This window comes from Babylonia areolata, chromosome 28 (assembly GCF_041734735.1).
Source record: "Babylonia areolata isolate BAREFJ2019XMU chromosome 28, ASM4173473v1, whole genome shotgun sequence".
Classification (NCBI taxonomy): Eukaryota; Metazoa; Mollusca; class Gastropoda; order Neogastropoda; family Buccinidae; genus Babylonia; species Babylonia areolata.
Window position 1 is genome coordinate 1,631,292 of NC_134903.1, and position 19,425 is coordinate 1,650,716.

Consider the following 19,425-nt stretch of genomic DNA (forward strand, 5'->3'; position numbering starts at 1 on the left):
GTTAATTAATGATGACCTGTCTCCTTTGCCTTAGTTCTGAGAGTCGCTGAAGATACAGGCAGATATGTCAGCACTGAACAGGTTAATTAATGATGACCTGTCTCCTTTGCCACAGTTCCGAGAGCCACTGAAGATACAGGCAGATATGTCAGCACTGAACAGGTTAATTAATGATGACCTGTCTCCTTTGCCACAGTTCCGAGAGCCACTGAAGATACAGGCAGATATATCAGCACTGAACAGGTTAATTAATGATGACCTGTCTCCTTTGCCACAGTTCCGAGAGCCACTGAAGATACAGGCAGATATGTCAGCACTGAACAGGTTAATTAATGATGACCTGTCTCCTTTGCCACAGTTCCGAGAGCCACTGAAGATACAGACGGAGACGTCGATGCTGCACTTGACGTTGGCAGGTCACGGGGTCAGCCCAGTGGTCAGCCTGACCGTTGAGAACAACCTGTTTGACGTCGGGGCAGTGCTGGTCGGGGAATACTCAGAAAAGACTTTCAAGGTGTGTGTTTGTGGCTTGGAGGGTGTGGAGAGGGGGTTGCTGTGTGTGTGTGTGTGTGTGTTTGTGTGTGTGTGTGTGTGTGTGTATGTGTGTTGATGGGTGGTGGGTGAGTGCGTATGAGTGTGTGTATCTGTGTGCGTCTATTTATATATATAAATGACTCTGTGTGTTTGTGTTTGTGTGTGTACATGTCAGTGTGTGGGTATGTGGTGATGTCTATGTGTGTGGCAATCTTTTCACTGGAAGAAGAAGTTACCCCCAAAGTCCCAGCTTCTTTTGGTTCCTGGTCACCACTAGATGTCAGTGTGTGGGTATGTGGTGATGTCTATGTGTGTGGCAATCTTTTCACTGGAAGAAGAAGTTACCCCCAAAGTCCCAGCTTCTCTTGGTTCCTGGTCACCACTAGATGTCAGAAAAAGTCCTGTGTGAGAGAGTGGTCGTCATCAGTGTTGTTTGCTGTGTACAGTGTATGCCATGACTGAAATATAAAAAAAAATCTTTTTCACCCAAAGAAGTATCAATAAACCACACACACACACACACTGACACTGAAACACAGACATACACACACACACACACACCTGAATACGTCGATGGTCGGAGAACCTCATCAGTGTCGCTCTTCGTGGGTTTATGCATTTCCATGATCACACTATTCTTGTATATATATATGTGTGTGCATTTTTTGTTGTTGCTTTCCATCTGCTTGTTTCTTCTCTCTCTCTCTCTCACTCTGTGTCTCTGTCTCTGTCTCTCTCTCTGTGTCTCTCTCTCCCCCCCTCTCTCTCTTTCCTATATTTTTGAAATATTTTTTTCATTGATGGCTTGATGTAAAAAAAAAAAAGAAAAAAAAAGGCAATTGTCACATATTCAATTTACCATCATGAAATAAAATCTTGACTTGACTTATCCCCGAAAACGGAGTATGGCTGCCTACATGGCAGGGTAAAAACGGTCATATACGTAAAAGCCCACTGGTGTATATATGAGTGAAGGTGGGAGTTGCAGCCCATGAATGAAGACTTGACTTGACTTGACTTGACTTGATGGTGCCTCAGATCCAGAACACGTCCTCGCTGGCCATCGACTACGTGATCAAGCAGGACAGTCTGTCGCTTCTGAGGCACAGCAAGGCCCAGGCTCTGCCCCACTATCTTCAGCCCCACTCCACCGTCAGGAACTTTGTTGGTCAGTCTGCTTTCGTCACCGTCGTCTCCTTTCGTCGTCTTCATCATCATTGTCGTCGTCTTCTTTGTATTCCGTTTTTTCGTCGTCTTCTTCTTGCTCTTGTTTTGTTTTTTTGTTTCTTGTTCTTATTTCATTGCCTGCCTCTTCTTCATCATCTTTGTCTTCTTCATCATCTTCATCTTTGTCTTCATCTTCTGTCTTTGTCTTCATCTTCGTCTTTGTCTTCTCTTCAGCTTCTTCTGCATTCTTGAACTGCAGCTCTTAATAGTTCTTGCTGTTCAATCCTCTGCACCATTTCAATGGCATTGCTCTCACCCGCTCATTCTGAGACCTCCATTCACCGCCAGACCTGGGTTCGTCTGTTGCCGGCTAAAGGGATCCATCAGTGTTTAGGTCGCCAGGAGGCCACACTCCATAGGATACCCTGCACTGCTGCTGAGTCATTTTGATGGTGTTCAGTGGTGCCTGTTCTGATTTAACGTACTAAGGACACCCCCCTCTCCTTACTGACGACAATGAAAGCTTAGTTGTGGAGCCAGACTGAGCAAGCATTTTCCCCAAGTGGAGACCGCCACCTCCGACTACAGTCCGGCATGATTCTGCTGGCACTGAAGACCTTGACAGAACTCACCACAAGCACTGAAGTGGAGGGATACTGAAGCTGAGGTCACCATGCCAACAGGGCATGAAAGGGTTACGGATAGTAATTTGTCATTTTACTCTTCAAATGCATTATTTTACTTTCCAGTTTTACTTTGTGCAGTACAGCTGAGCATGTTTTACATGGATAGGTGCAAAATGAATTGATTATCATTATTAGGATTACTATTGTTATTATTATTATTATTATTAAATGATTTTTTCTTTGCCACTGATTTCAGGGACTCAAAACAACAATGGACAGAACGTCTTTGACTTGGTGCCATCGGAAGGAACCATTCCTGCCGGTAATGTCTGTGTGGGATTTTCTGGGGTGTGTGTGTGTGTGTGTGTGTGTGTGTGTGTGTGTGCATGTGCATGTTGCTCTGATATGGTTAAATCCTTGCTGTGATGTCATTTAATCAGAGCTGTGATGTCATCAAGTCATTGCTTTGTCACTGTTACTTACAATTTCTTTATTGTGGCATTGCCCTGCTGGTGGTTTTTTTTGTTTTTTTTTCCTTTTTTTTCTTCCATTTTTTAAAATTTTTGTTTTTTGTTTGTTTGATTTTTTCCCCTTGCACAGAAGGTTATATTTCTAGACACAGAAACATGCATGACAAAGGTGGGTTTTTTTTTTGTTTTTGTTAGGACAAAGAATGGAAGAAAAAAAGATAAAACAAAAATCAAAACAAACAACAGCAATAACATTTCATTCAAGTAACACATTTCACAAGTTTCATTAAACTGAGGTACACTTTGCTTTAAGTCAGAATAACAGAAAGAAAATTATGTCATCATGTGTATTGACACTGAAAAAAAATAGAAGATATAAATACACTCACACACACACACACACACACACACACACACACACATATATATATATATATATATATATATATATATATGTATGTATGTATGTGTGAGTGTATATATATCTTCTTTTTGAGTCCATTTCATTTTTAGATCAAATTATGAGACCTTTTGGACAAGGAATAATGAAATTCCAAGCAAAATCTGGTACATCTGTCTAATCAGAAGCAAACCAGCAAAAATTAATAGAATATTGCCACTGATAGATGTCATTGCTATGTTGTTGAGATGCCATTGTGATTATGCCATTAAGAGATTGCTAAGAACCCTTCAGGATATTACTAAGAAATTGAAGACTTCACTATGATGTAGGTAAGTCATTGCTGTGATGTCATCGCTATGATGTCATTGTGATGTCATTGCCGTGGTCTTGCTATGATCTCATTGCTATGATGCATGATGTCATTGTGATCTTGTTATGATCTCATTGATGTGACATTAACAGGATGTCATCACAATTATGTCATTGTGATGTCATTGCTGTGACATAAACACGATGTTGTCGAAATGATGTCATTGTAATGTCATTGTTGTGATCTTTGATGTGATGTCATCGCAATGATATTGTTGTGATGTCATTGCTATGATCTCATTGCTGTCATGTTAATGTGATGTCATTGAAATGATGTCATTGTGATCTCCTTGCTATGATCTCATTGCTGTGATGTTAATGTGATGTCATTGAAATGATGTCATTGTGATCTCCTTGCTATGATCTCATTGCTATGATGTTGATGTGATGTCATAAAATGATGATGTCATTGCTATGACGTCCCAGTGACATCATTGTGTCTCAGTTTGAAGGACTGGTCTAATTTCAGGGGAGAGCAAGGAGATTATGGTGACCTTTGCCCCTGATCACGAATCTGCATACTACAGCGACGGCATTCACATAGAGCTGTTCAGTCAGGTAACGTCTGGGTGTCCGTGCTGCTTTCTGTCAGAGTGTCTGTGTGGTTGTCTTGTCGTTCACATACTGTACCTGTCTGTCAGTCTGTCTGTCAGTTGACTTATTCATTATCGTTCTTGATTTCTTCTTCACTTTTTTTAAAATTTCATTTTGTATTTCATTTGAGTTGATTTGATTGGAGTAGATTTTATACGGTTTGACTTTATCTGACTGAAATTGATTTACTTAAAAATAAAAACTTTTTAAAGATTTTTATTGTACTTGAACAGTGACATGGTTTGGTGGTTGGTTATGTGTTAAGTTGGTTATAAGTTATTTTGTTTTGTTGTTGTAGTTTGGTTTGTTGTTGGTTTTTTGGTTGTTGTTGATTTTGGCTCTGGAATTTTGTTTTTATTTATGTATTTATTTTATTGTTTATTTTTTTGGTTTGATTATTGTTCAACTGTTCTTTCTGTTCCTTCCGTTCCTTGAATTGTGTGTGTATGTATTGATGTCTGTATTTATTCACTTACACGTCTACTATTCATTTACTTATCCATGTTTTTATTTATTTGTTTAATTTATTTGTTGGTTTCTTTCTCTCTTTCATTCTTCATTTGTTTGTATCTTTATTCATATTTATTTCTTTGTTTCTTTCTTGCTTCATTTATTGATCTCTATATTTGTTTATTTGTCATTTATTAATTCATCTACCTGTCTATTGTAAATTTATGTATTTTTTTGTTTATTTAGTTTTTCATTTATTTGTCCATTTGTCTGTTTCTTTATATATTTTATTTGGTCATATATATATACATAGATAGATACATCCATACATACATACATACATAGACACATACATACATGCATAGATGTATAAAAAAAAATTTTTTTTGGAGGGCAGGGGTGTGGAGGGAGCGGCAGGGGGTGGGGGGAAGTGTTGTATTTATCCCTTTACTTATTTAGCAGTTTATCTGTACATTTACCTGTATAGATACTGACGTTACACTCATACTTACATGTACATATTGCTGTGTTGATTTGTTGTTGTTGTTGTTTCAGGAGGAGAGTCACTTCTTCCAAGTGAAGGGCCAGGCCCACCCACACATCATGTTCATGGAGGGGGGTGACCCCCTCTACCCCGACATCGAATCGCTGGGCGTCGTCCCCGCCACCACAGAGGGGGAGGAGGGTCAGTGGGGGGGTGGGGGGTTGAATGGTGGTGGTGGAGGTGGTGGGGGGAGGGTGGGAGGGGTATGGTATGGTATGGGTGGGTTGGGAGGGGGGGTGGGGAGGTTTGGTATTCGTGGTCTCATTTTCTCTGTCTTTCTGTGATTGTTTTGTGCGCTGTCTCTGTCTCTCTGTCTCTGTCACCTCTGTCTCTGTCTCTGTCACCTCTGTCTCTGTCTCTCTGTCTCTCTCTGTCTCTGTCACCTCTGTCTCTGTCTCTGTCTCTCTGTCTCTGTCACCTCTGTCTCTGTCTCTGTCACCTCTGTCTCTGTCTCTCTCTGTCTCTGTCTCTCTGTCTCTGTCATCTCTGTCTCTGTCACCTCTGTCTCTGTCTCTGTCACCTCTGTCTCCCTCCATGACTGTTTTGTCTCTGATTCTCTCTATCTCTGTCTCTCTCTTCCACCCTCTCTCTCTCTGTCTCTATCCTCCTCCCTTTCTCTCTCTGTCTCTCTCTCCCTCCCCCCCCCCCACTCTCTTTCTCTCTGTACCTCCCCTCCCACCCTCACCCCCATCCATAATACATGCTTGAAATTTTAGGAGATGTATATTATTATTTCATCATCATCATAATTATTACTGTTACTGTTTGTATTATTATTATAATTATTTCTTCTGCTTACTGTTTGTATTATTATTATAATTATTTCTTCTGCTTCCTGTTTGTATTATTATTATTATAATTATTTCTTCTGCTTACTGTTTGTATGATTATTATTATTATAATTATTTCTTCTGCTTCCTGTTTGTATGATTATTATTATTATAATTATTTCTTCTGCTTACTGTTTGTATGATTATTATTATTATAATTATTTCTTCTGCTTACTGTTTGTATGATTATTATTATTATAATTATTTCCTCTGCTTACTGTTTGTATTATTATTATAATTATTTCCTCTGCTTACTGTTTGTATGATTATTATAATTATTTCTTCTGCTTCCTCCTCTTCCTCGCCAGTTTGATTTCTGGATTGATTGATTGATTGAGGGTATTGGTTGATTGCAGACGCCAAAAACCCGCCTGCTATACCAATGCTGTTTACATTGAAAAGCCAGACAAAGGACGAAGTGTTTTTACCGGCAACCAGAGATGTTTACGTCTGTTGTGTACGAACCATGGCAGTCAGTCAGAAAAAGGTCAGCTGTATGTTTTCGGTTTTTAGATTTTTTTTATATGTAATTTTCTGTTTTTGGACTTGCTCACGATTCACTTGCACACACAAAATATCTGCATAAAAAATGGTGTTTTGAGATAATGTACACTGAGTATATGATTGAAACTGGTTTTTTTTGTTTGCTTGTTATGTTTTCTGTTGTTTTTTATTTATATGTTGTAGAACTGTTGTTTGTTCTGATTTGTGGTTTGTTCTTCGTTTTTGGTTTTTTGTTTTCCTTTTTTTTCTGTTCTTTTTTTAGGGCTGGGGTGAGGAGATGACGTTGTGTCTTGTTTTCAGTTTTTATTTTCTGGTTGGCTTCTGTTGATATCAGTGTCTGTCTCCAGCTGTACTCTGTCCTTTTGATTTTTATTGTAACGTTGTGTCTTGTTTTCAGTTTTTATTTTCTGGTTGGCTTCTGTTGATATCAGTGTCTGTCTCCAGCTGTACTCTGTCCTTTTGATTTTTATTGTAATAAATAAATGTTCTTATTTTTTCTGTATCTTTCTCTTTTTTTTCTTAATTTAAAACTTTCTGCTTATGTACTGATAGTTTGCATCCTGTATTTTTGCTTGTAGTTTGAACATCCTGTGGGTTTGTGTCTCTCTGTGTCATCAGTTTCCCCTCTTCTTGTCAGAGGATTGTTGGAAGTCTGAAGAGTTGTGTTTGATTATTTTCCCTGCTCCTGAACTATTGTAATTCTTGTTCTTGATTTGGAAGGGTTGCAGAGTGTATGTACTGATTGTTTCAGTGATTTCAGGATAATTTCAAGTTTCTGTATATTATCATTATGATTATTAATATTGTTTTGGAAGGGTTGTAAAGTGTATGTTGATGTTTCAGTAAATCTGGGCAATTTCAGGTTTTTGTAATTGCCCTTATTATTATTGATGGCATTAGTAAAAGTGTTAGTATTATTATATTGTTGTTAATCAGTTTTAAGGTTTTATATTAAGTATTGTTATTGCTGTTATCATCATTATCATTATCATCATCATCATCATTATTATTGTTGTTTTTTGTTGTTGATGTTGTGGTGTTATTGCTGTTTTGTTACATTTATTATTCTTTTCTTTTCTTGGTTTCTCTATTCATGTTTACTTTGCAGCGTCAGTTTTCAGTTCAGGATGATCAGTGTTTCACAGCCACTATGTTCTGCTTGAAACAGTGCTCTGTCGTGTGTTTTTGTTTAACACGTAAATAATATCACAGCACCTTGACAAGATAACACAGGCACTGGTTGTGTGAGGACACGTATCACATAACACATAACACATGACACACCACATCACCTGCCGTTGACACGTTTTGTTATCACCTACATTATTTTTATGTTTAAAAAAAAAAAAAAAAAGTGTGCAAGTTGTAAATTCAGTGTGTGCATTATTGTATGAAAATTGTTCTTGTTGATATCATTTTCCTTATCGTCTGGCCACAAGATTTAAACAAAAAAATTAAAAGATCATATATGGAAAAAAATAAACAGCGGAAGAGAAATGAGTCAGCAGTACAGATCCTTTACACAGTCGAGACAGTTAATCGCCAACAACAGAGAAAAAGTGAGGGAGATATGTTCTCCATTTGTTGTTGGAATTATTCAAAAATGACCGGTACGTGTGAACATATTATTATAAATAAATCAACAACATTGTACTTTGCTTTCCTGGATGAAGAAAGAAGATCCATGCAGATGCTCAGTAAGAATGCTCATTTTGCCTTTGTTGTTATAGCATGCCAGAGTTGATTAACCTTTACGTTTTGGACAGAAGTACGATGGTAAATCACAGGCTTCATGGGAATCTGTCAAGACTAACATGACATACTAAACATCACTTGCTATTCTACCCTGTCCAATTGTTCATGTTTTATTTTTGTTACTTGTAATGAGAACATTCATGTTGATTGCTTTGATGAATACAATGTATTGTGTCAGTTTCTTTGCTTTGATTAAAAAAAATGATAAAATTGATGATAAAATTGTAATTTTGGCATGTGCTAAGCCACACAAAATGAGAGCATTCAATTTTTACTACAGAAATACACGAAAACTACTGAAATACACGAAAACTACTGAAATACACCAAAACTACTGAAATACACGAAAACTACAGAAATACACGACAGAAATACACGAAAACTACAGAAATACACGAAAACTACAGAAATACACGAAAACTACTGAAATACACGAAAACTACAGAAATACACGAAAACTACTGAAATACATGAAGCTTCTGCTGAAATACATGAAACTTCTACTGAAACAAGATAAGAAGAATATGAAATCACAAGAATTTCAGCAACGGCTACACAGAAATTATATAGAAATATAAAAAAATCCTAACTTGTAAGAATGGAGATAGCTGTCTGTAATTGTCTTTGCAGAGACCAAGAGATCCTGGTAACATAACTTTCTCTTGAACCTGACCACAACTTAAGCTGAATAAAAATGGGATAATTTGAAAAAAAAAAAGAAAAGGAAAGAGAAAAAAAGATTAACAAAAACTTGTCTCACATTTGTGCAGGAGAAAAATGATATGCCAGTCCTCATTATTCTGACACAGACTGAGGAGAACAGTTAAAAGTCTCCAGCAGATGATAATATTTTTAGACATTTTTTTTCTGTTGTTGGCAAGGTTGGCCAAATGAGAGAGAAAACTATATCAGCAGTGGACCTGTGTGTGTGTGTGTGTGTGTGTGTGTGTGTGGGGGGGGGGGGGAAGTTTGATAATGATTCTGAAGATGTCAGTCAGGTTTTAGGTACATGATATGAGGTTGAAACAGCTTGTGTGAATCCACCTGTACTTCAGTGAAAACTGCAGTCAGCGATAATTATTACCATGTCATCTTCTTCTGCTTTTGTCAGCTTGGGCCGTACAGCATGTCCGTGGGTTGCCACAGTGTACTAAAATGGATTTTTTTTTTATGTTAGAACTGGAAGAACCCAGTGTTAAGCTGGTGTTTACAGCAGTGTGTTTACACACAGACACACAGATGCTGTTGTTCTCTCTCTCTCTCTCACTTGTTGTACTTTTGCCTGTACACATTTACACAGCTTAAAAAAAAAAAAAAAAAAAAAAACAACAAAAAAAACAACAACAACAACAACAGAAAGGAAAGTCTCAAAAATGGTTTGATGTTTTTACAAGCATTACTTTAGATCTAGAACTATGAAAAATATTCAAACTGAAAAAAAAGACGAAGAAAAAAGGCTAGGAGAAAGATTTGAGAAACAGTTGTCAGTGTGTACACAAAGGTTCGTGACAATTAAATAAGTTTAAACTGCAGACTTGGGGCCCACTAATACAGAGAAACAGTTGTCAATGTGTACACAAAGGTTCCTGACAATTAAATAAATTTAAACTGCAGACTGGGGCCCACTAATACAGAGAAACAGTTGTCAATGTGTACACAAAGGTTCCTGACAATTAAATAAGTTTAAACTGCAGACTTGGGGCCCACTAATACAGAGAAACAGTTGTCATTGTGTACACAAAGGTTCCTGACAATTAAATAAGTTTAAACTGCAGACTTGGGGCCCACTAATACAGAGAAACAGTTGTCAATGTGTACACAAAGGTTCCTGACAATGAAATAAGTTTAAACTGCAGACTGGGGCCCACTAATACAGAGAAACAGTTGTCAATGTGTACACAAAGGTTCGTGACAATTAAATAAGTATAAACTACAGAATTGAGGCCCACTAATACAGAGAAACAGTTGTTAGTGTGTACACAAAGGTTCCTGACAATTAAATAAGTTTAAACTGCAGACTTGGGGCCCACTAATACAGAGAAACAGTTGTCAATGTGTACACAAAGGTTCCTGACAATTAAATAAGTTTAAACTGCAGACTTGGGGCCCACTAATACAGGAGCAGGAGATGATGAAGAAGAAGTTAAACATGAAGGAGAAGAAAAAAACAAAATGACAGAATTTTGAGAAAGTTCTGGTAGTGTTTGTAGCTGTGGACAAAATATACACACTCTACTGATGATGACAAAAGAAGAATTAAAGCAAGGGAGAGAGAGAGAGAGAGAAACAGAAAAGGCAACATTGGCCATGTTTTTGTTGGGGGTATGATGTGTATTGTTTTTGTTATTTTTCCTCTTGGGAACCTGAGTACAGGTGGGTTCATGCTTGTTCCACTCACGGACAGTTTTTGTCGTATTGTTGACGCTGTTGTTGTAGTTGGTTTAAGGGGAAGCCAGCTTGCTCCTGTGTGGGGTCAGGGTGGGGGTGGTGGGGGTCAAAGATCATAGTGGCTGGTGCTGATTTCTTGGCTTTTGGGAGATGGTCCCAGCTTTGGTGTTTGCAGTTGTTTTTGTTATTGTTGTTTTTTTCCCTTTTCCATGATGTTCTTAATCCCGTTGCGGTAGCAGTAAAAGCAGACCTGACAGTTATCATTGCTTGCGTCATCAAACTTTATATATGATTTCTTCCTTTTGCAGAGGTAGAGGTTGTAGAATGCTTGCTGTGTTAACACAAAAGCCAAGGCTCAGGATGTAGAAACATGTCTAAAAAAAAGAAAAAAATTATAACATACTGTATCAATTTACTTCAGGTTGTTTGTTTTTTTGGGGGGGTTTTTTTGTTTGTTTGTTTTTTGTTTTGTTTTTTTGTAGCGCTGTTCCGTTTGGGTGGCCATGGGATGAAGGGTTGAAGAAAATGAAGTGGACTTGGTCCATGTGTGTGTGTGTGTGTGTGGTGCCTTGGTGTTGGTCTGTTCACACCCTGGTTAACCCCCCTTGGGCACCCAGTTGTTGTTCTTTAATGTCACCTGACTAACCGTGCATGCTTTGTTGGTTTTCTTTTGCATATGACCTCTGACCTCCTTGATTCATTTGTGCCCGACTGACTCAAAAACAAAACAGGAGACGAAGAAGCAGGTAGGTTGTTGTGGCCGACTGTCAGGGTTTTTTTTTGTTGTTTGTGTTTTGCGATGGGTCACGCTGGATTGGTTGTCACTTTGGGGTTTGTTGTTTTTTCAGCTTCTTTGCTTTTTTGCTTGCATTTTCACTGTTGCCTTTTTTTTGTTCTTTTTCTTTAAAGCTTCTATCTGCTGGGTTTTTTTTCACCACCATAGTTTGCAAGCTTTATGACTGATTGGTTTTTGTTGCATGTATTTGAATAAATTGTTCCTTTTTCCCAAGTATAGTGTGGCTTCTTTCCTCCCCCCCCCCCTCCACCCCCTGAACACCTTGACCACCACCACCCTCACCACCCACCCCTTTTCAATCTTTATCTGTTGATGAAAAAAAAAATCACTTTAATTTAAAACTTGTCATCTATTAAGATAACGTTTGAAAAATGTGTAACGGAAAAAGAAATATTTCACTTTTGTTTCAAAACTTTTCATCAGTCAAGCAAAAAAAAAAAAAGCAAAAAAAAAAAAAAGCAAACAGCAAATATGTTTCATGTTGAAAAGAAATATTTAACTTTTGTTTTAAAAGTTTCCATCAATCAAAATAAAATGCGAAGCTGTTTCATGACATTTGGTAAATATGAGCAAAGAATGAAATTGATCACCTTGCAGAGAATGTTGCAGTCAATTTTCGTTAGCTGTCAGCTCCCATCTTAGGGTATTTTCAGTCCACACAAATTATTGTGCATTGATATTTTTTTTCCACAGTCATACACCAGTAATGCCCTTACTTATTTCTACCACGTTTTGTTTGAATGTAAAAACTGAATGTATTAGTAAATCATGGAATCATTTTCAGTGAAATTTATTTTGGTGTCATATACTGTACCATGTCAAACTGATGCAAACTAGGCCTATTGGTTTGCTCTGCTTGGCCAAATTTCGCGCGGCTAACAGTGAAAAGACGGGCCCACCCGCTCTCAGCCAATCAAACGCCTCTAAAAACTATAAGCGCTTAATCATTCCTTTGGCCAAGGCTTTCCACACCTCCTTTTAAAAGTAAAAAAGACTGTTGTCTTCAAAATAGGAAAGGTACACAGAACTAGTTTCAGTGATGATACAGTAAAAAGACTGTTGTCTTCAAACTAGGAAAGGTAAACAGAACTAGTTTCAGTGATGATACAGTAAAAAGACTTGTCTTCAAAATAGGAAAGGTAAACAGAACTATTTTCACTGATGATACAGTAAAAAGACTGTTGTCTTCAAACTAGGAAAGGTAAACAGAACTATTTTCACTGATGATACAGTAAAAAGACTGTTGTCTTCAAACTAGGAAAGGTAAAGAGAACTATTTTCACTGATGATACAGTAAAAAGACTGTTGTCTTCAAACTAGGAAAGGTAAACAGAACTATTTTCACTGATGATACAGTAAAAAGACTGTTGTCTTCAAACTAGGAAAGGTAAAGAGAACTATTTTCACTGATGATACAGATCTCAGTAAAAGGACTGTGTTCTTCAGATTTTGAAAAATGAACACATTTTCAGTGATAATGCAGATTTTGATAATTCCAGTGAAAAATAACACGTTTTCAGTGATAATGCAGATTTTGATAATTACAGTGAAAAATAACACGTTTTCAGTGATACTGCAGATTTTGATAATTACAGTGAAAAATGAACACATTTTCAGTGATAATGCAGGATTTTGATAATTCCAGTGAAAAATAACACATTTTCAGTGATAATGCAGATTTTGATAATTCCAGTGAAAAATAACACGTTTTCAGTGATAATGCAGATTTTGATAATTACAGTGAAAAATGAACACATTTTCAGTGATAATGCAGATTTTGATAATTCCAGTGAAAAATAACACATTTTCAGTGATAATACAGATTTTGATAATTCCAGTGAAAAATAACACGTTTTCAGTGATAATGCAGATTTTGATAATTACAGTGAAAAATAACACGTTTTCAGTGATACTGCAGATTTTGATAATTACAGTGAAAAATGAACACGTTTTCAGTGATAATGCAGATTTTGATAATTACAGTGAAAAATGAACACATTTTCAGTGATAATGCAGATTTTGATAATTCCAGTGAAAAATGAACACGTTTTCAGTGATACTGCAGATTTTGATAATTACAGTGAAAAATGAACACGTTTTCAGTGATACTGCAGATTTTGATAATTACAGTGAAAAATGAACACATTTTCAGTGATAATGCAGATTTTGATAATTACAGTGAAACAGAAGGCAGCGCAGTGACTTCTTTGAGCAGAACAAAAGCAAAGTGAAAATAACATCACACACAGTTCACTACACGTGTGTATTGTGGATGACACGCTTATCCATGGCAGAGGCTTATATATATATATTTTTTTCTCCTCTTCTATCCAGTTCTTTTTGTTGTGGTAAGGTAAAAGAAATGTTGGCAATCTGTGTGGAATCTTGCTTGCTTTTTTTTCCAGTTCTTGCTTGCTTTGTGACCAGTTTTGAGTGCGTGGGGTTTTTATGTTGTTTCACTTTAGATGTTTGTTTCCTGTTTTGTACCTGTGACATTTCAAAACCATTTTTGTTTCCAAGAACGTGGATAATTATATTCTTCGCCATTTCTTTCGACCACAGCTACCTCTCACTCCCTCTCTCTCTCTCTCTCGTTCTTTCCTGAAACTTTTGAGCGTTCTAATTTCGTTCTCTTTGTTTAGATGTGATGCACACACAAAATGAATGTGTTCTTTTATCTTTTTTGTTGTTGTTCTTTTGCTGTTGTTTTCTTTTTAGATGTGGTGCACTAATTAAGTTTCATGATCAAATGGTTGAACTTGATTCCTGTTGAAACATCTCAGGCTTGGTGGGACCTGAATGTGTACGATACAATTATCCTGGTATTCAGTATTAATTCATCTTTGTCTTTTGTATCATTCTGTTTTCGATATGCTTCTATCCTTGCCACTTTGAGGACATCGTTTTTCAAAGCTTGACAGCTGGAGTCTGTGCGATGTGTCCATCTCGTCCGTGTGCTGTTGTCACTGTTTGTCTGGCTGTCAATTCTGATGCGCGACAAGCTAACGACGCTGAACATTTGAAGGCCGTAGCATGACACGCATGCAGCATTGTTTGACGTTTGAAGTGGCACTGATGGCTTCGCTGGCTGGCCGCTCCTGTGTGCTGGCTTCTTGCTCCTTTTCTTTGAGTCTTTCTTTTTTCTTTTCTATTTCATTCCATCCACCCTACCAACCCTCCACCAATCCCCCACCAACCCTCCACCAACCCTCCACCAACCCCCCCCCAACCCTCCACCAACCCCCCCCCCAACCCCCCCCCAACCATCCACCAACCCCCCCCCAACCCTCCACACCCCCCCAACCCTCCATCAACCCCCCACCCAACCCTCCATCAACCCCCCACCAAGCCCCCCCCCCAACCCTCCACCAACCCCCCACCACCCCCCCCCCCAACCCTCCACCAACCCCCCACCAACCCCCCCCAACCCCCCCCCAACCCTCCACCAACCCCCCACCAACCACCCCCCAACCCCCCCACCAACCCCCACTAACCCCCCACCAACCCTCCACCAACCCCCCCCCCAACCCTCCACCACCCCCCCCCAAACCCCCCCACCAACCCACACTAACCCCCCACCAACCCTCCACCAACCCCCCCCCAACCCCCCCCCCCAACCCTCCACCAACCCCCCACCAACCCCCCCCCCCCCCAACCCTCCACCAACCCCCCCAACCCCTCCACCAACCCCCCCCCCCAACCCTCCACCAACCCCCCACCAACCCCCCCCCCCAACCCTCCCCCCAACCCCCCACCAACCCCCACTAACCCCCCACCAACCTCCACCAACCCTCCACTTTTCTTGGTGTCATTTTCTTCTCTTTCTCTGCTTGTCAAAGGGAAGATAAATTTTGTGGAAAAGACGGGTATATAATCATAAGGATATATAAGTATCCTTTCCAAATCAAATCATATATATACATGCATAATTATATACATGTACAGAGCCAGAGAGGAATTATTAAATGCAGTAAACACAAAATGAAAGGTTTCATTCTCTCATCTTGGTTTGTTTTGTTGTGAGATGTTATTCAAGGACCCAGTATTGTACATCAGACCTTTTGGTTTTTCTCAGCTCACAAAAAAAAAAAAAAAAAAAAGAAGAAAAAAAAAGTATGAATCATACAGCTCTCTTCTTTTCCTCCCCCCTTCTTAGTTCCATTGGTCACACACACACACACACACACACACACACACACACACACACACCACACCACACACACACACACACACACACACACACACACACACACACACACACACACACCACACCACACACACACCACACACACACACACACACACACACACACCACACCACACACACACACACACACACACACACACACACCACACCACACCACACCACACACACACACACACACACACCACACACACACACACACACACACACACACACCACACCACATCACACCACACCACACACACACACACCACAAACACACACACACACACACCACACAAACACACACACACACACACACACACACACACACACCACACACACACACACACACACACACACACACACACACACACACACACACACACACACACACACCACACACACACACACACACTCTCTCTCTCTCTCTCTCTCTGTCTCTCACACACATACACATGCTTTTTTCAGTTTGGATTATGTGCAGTGGTTATAATAGTGTATTCATTTTTCACTGAGGTGGAGGTTGTTAGACATTGCCATCATCATTGCTGCTGCTGCTGTTACAATTTATAAAAAAAAACGTTTATTATTCTTTTAAAGAATGGACAATTGTTTGTTGTCTTTATTTCAGAATGGAGAGTTCCAGTTTGAAAATCTTCAACCATTAACTCAGAAAGGCTTCTCTATTGAGCCTGCTAAGGTTGGGACTGTGTGTGTGTGTGTGTGTGTGTGTGTGTGCGTGCGTGCATATGTGTGCATGTGTGTACATTTGTGTCTGTGTCTGTATAATTATAATCCTGTTCCTTTTCACTGCTTGCATTAATTCTGTCATTTGTCATTGTCTTTGGTCAAAGAATGTCGCTTTTTCATGTGAATGAAGATGACGACCACAGCAACATTAAAAGCACCAACAGTGAAACACTTTTCACTACCACTGCCACAAATGATAACGGTGGAAAGACAAGGACATTAGTTGAAGGGGAAACAGAAGTTATGGCCGCAGTGACTACTACTACTGCTACTGCTGCTGCTGCTGCTGCTGCTACTGTTACTACTGCTGCTGCTGCTGTTACTGCTACTACTGTCACTACTGCTGCTGCTGCTGCTGCTGTTACTATTACTACTGCTGCTGTTACTGCTGTGACTGTTACTATTACTACTGATGCTGCTGCTGCTACTGTTACTGTTATTACTGTTACTGTTACTACTGCTGCTGCTGCTACTACTGTTACTGTTACTGTTACTACTGCTGCTGTTGCTGTTACTATTACTACTACTGCTGTTCCTGCTACTACTGTTATTGTTACTACTGCTGCTGCTGCTGTTACTATTACTACTACTACTGTTACTGTTACTACTGCTGCTGCTGCAGCTGCTACTGCTACTATTAGTATAGTAACAACAGTTGCACATAAAGATGATGACGGAAGTATTTTCTTGATGATAATTATAATGATTGTACTGTGTGTGTGTGTGTGTGTGTGTGTGTACATGTGTGTGTGTGTGTGTGTGAGTGTGTGTGTGTGTGTGTGTGTACATGTGTGTGTGTGTGTACATGTGTGTCTCTGTGTGTGTGTGTGTGTGTGTGTGTGTGTGTGAGTGTGTGTGTGTGTGTGTGTACATGTGTGTGTGTGTGTTTCAGGGCTTTGTGGAGGCAGGGGTGAAGAAGCCAGTCACTGTGACGTGGACACCACCAGCTGGTTACGATGTGAGTCCCTTGTCAATGTTGTTTTTTTGTTGTTTTTGTTTGTTTTTGTCTTTCTCTTTGGACGGGCCCCATATTTGACTGGTTAAAGTATTGAACTTTTAATCTGAGGGTCCCGGGTTCAAATATCGGTGACGGTGCCCGGTGGGTAAAGGGTGGAGATTTTTCCAGTCTCCCAGGTCAACATATGAACTGACCTGCTTGTGCCTGAACCCCCTCCGTGTGTATACGCAAGTAGAAGATCAAATATGCACATGAAAGATCCTGTAATCCATGTCAGCGTTTGGTGGGTTATGGAAACAAGAACATGCGCAGCATGCACACCCCCTTAAGCGGAGTATGGCTGCCTTCATGGGAGGGTAAAAACGGTCATACATGTAAAAGCCCACTCATGTTCATAAGAGTGAACGTGGGGGTTGCAGCCCACGAATGAAGAAGAAGAAGAAGAAGTCTTTCTCTGTACAGACCAGCTGACTTGTGCCAGGCAGATAGTATCAGAGCCGTGAACAATTCATGAACAACGACAGCCACAACAACAGCACGTACCATGTACTATCCCTCCTATCCACTTCATCATTTCCAAAATTACCTGTAAACAGCGACGGGCGCAATAGCCGAGTGGTTAAAGTGATGGACTTTCAATCTGAGGGTCCCGGGTTCGAAACACGGTGACAGCGCCTGGTGGGTAAAGGTTGGAGATTTTTACGATCTCCCAGGTCAACATTTGTGCAGACCTGCTAGTGCCTGAACCCCCTTCGTGTGTAAACACATGCAGAAGATCAAATACGCACGTTAAAGATCCTGTAATCCATGTCAGCATTCGGTGGGTTATGGAAACAAAAACATACCCAGCATGCACACCCCCGAAAACGGAGCATGGCTGCCTACATGGCGGGGTAAAAACGGTCATGCACATAAAAGCGCACTCATGTATATGCGAGTGTACATGGGAGTTGCAGCCCACGAAAACCGAAGAAGAAGAAGAAGAACTGTAAACAGCTCTCAAACATCCCCTCCCACGTCCCACTCCATCCCTCACAAATACTAAAAATAATTAATCAAAAAAGTTCATACACAGCAACACCTGTATTCTATGGGGGCATAACTATTTATTCCATGTGTGTGTGTGGTGTTAAAAAATTCTTTGAAAGGCTTGAAATTGCATTGATATCATCATGGCCATAATCATCATCATTATTGTAATAATCATTATTATTGTCATCATAATATTGATATAGCCATTGTTGTTGTTGTGGTTATTATTATTATCATCATTATTATTATTATTACTATTATTAGAAGTTGTAGATGTTGTAGTAATAGCAGCAGTATTTGTTAGTATTTATCATACTTTTTGTTCTTTTTTTTAACCACTGGAACTCCGGTGGTGTTGCAGCCGACGAAGACGCTGGAGGAGGTGGTGATGGTGACCCTCAAATGTGACGTCTCTGAACAGTACCAGCTGATGCTGCGTGCCATGGTCGTGTCAGAGTGACGGGACCTTGAGTGATGGCCAACCACCAGTCACCTCCCTTTGGAGTCACAGCGATGGGTGTTATGAATTCAGTTAACCTGCTCCTTTTTTCCTTTTATTATTTTTTTTAGGGTGGGGGAGGTGTGGGGGGGTCAGAGGGATGGGACCTGATGGCATGACTTTATCTCCCCTGTTTGTGGGTCAGAGTGATTGGACTTTACGACGGCATGGATTACCTCCCTTCGCCTTGACAGTTAAACTTGGGGGACCTGGTGGCAATTGAAAAAATAAATGAAATGAGAAAAAAAGGATTTTTTTTTTTGTGTTTTGGTGTCAGGTGTGAAGACTTGAATTATATTCCTTGACTTCACATGATCTACCCCCCACCTGCCCCCCCCCCTTCAGTTATTTTTGTTTTTTTTTATGCATGTTCAACGTTTGAGGGACAGAATTTTGAAACAGTCAGTTTTTTTCTTATAGCTTTGGGATGTTGTTCTCCATGATCCCAGCTCAAACGACAAGTGTATGTATCAACATGTTTTATTTATTTATTTGTTCATTAATTTATTTATCTATTATTCATTTTTGTTTGTGCAGAAAATTAGAAAGAATATTTTGATGAAAATGAACT

General features: G+C 39.5%; 1 protein-coding gene across 4 annotated transcripts in view; it reads left to right on the plus strand.

The window, feature by feature from the left end:
• LOC143301852 (cilia- and flagella-associated protein 74-like) overlaps positions 1 to 19,092 on the plus strand; it is a 106,621-nt gene extending 87,529 nt beyond the window's left edge. For 3 of the 4 annotated variants that reach the window (XM_076616265.1, XM_076616266.1, XM_076616269.1), the window contains 10 exons: positions 359 to 514; positions 1,573 to 1,702; positions 2,584 to 2,649; positions 4,039 to 4,127; positions 5,169 to 5,298; positions 6,344 to 6,474; positions 11,366 to 11,380; positions 16,247 to 16,315; positions 17,258 to 17,323; positions 18,717 to 19,092. In XM_076616265.1, the coding sequence (XP_076472380.1) occupies positions 359 to 514; positions 1,573 to 1,702; positions 2,584 to 2,649; positions 4,039 to 4,127; positions 5,169 to 5,298; positions 6,344 to 6,474; positions 11,366 to 11,380; positions 16,247 to 16,315; positions 17,258 to 17,323; positions 18,717 to 18,815 (951 nt within the window). In that variant the 3' untranslated portion in view covers positions 18,816 to 19,092. The remainder of the gene's footprint in view (positions 1 to 358; positions 515 to 1,572; positions 1,703 to 2,583; positions 2,650 to 4,038; positions 4,128 to 5,168; positions 5,299 to 6,343; positions 6,475 to 11,365; positions 11,381 to 16,246; positions 16,316 to 17,257; positions 17,324 to 18,716) is intronic. The other variant, XM_076616268.1, reaches the window with a different exon arrangement.
• The last annotated feature ends 333 nt before the right edge of the window (positions 19,093 to 19,425 follow it).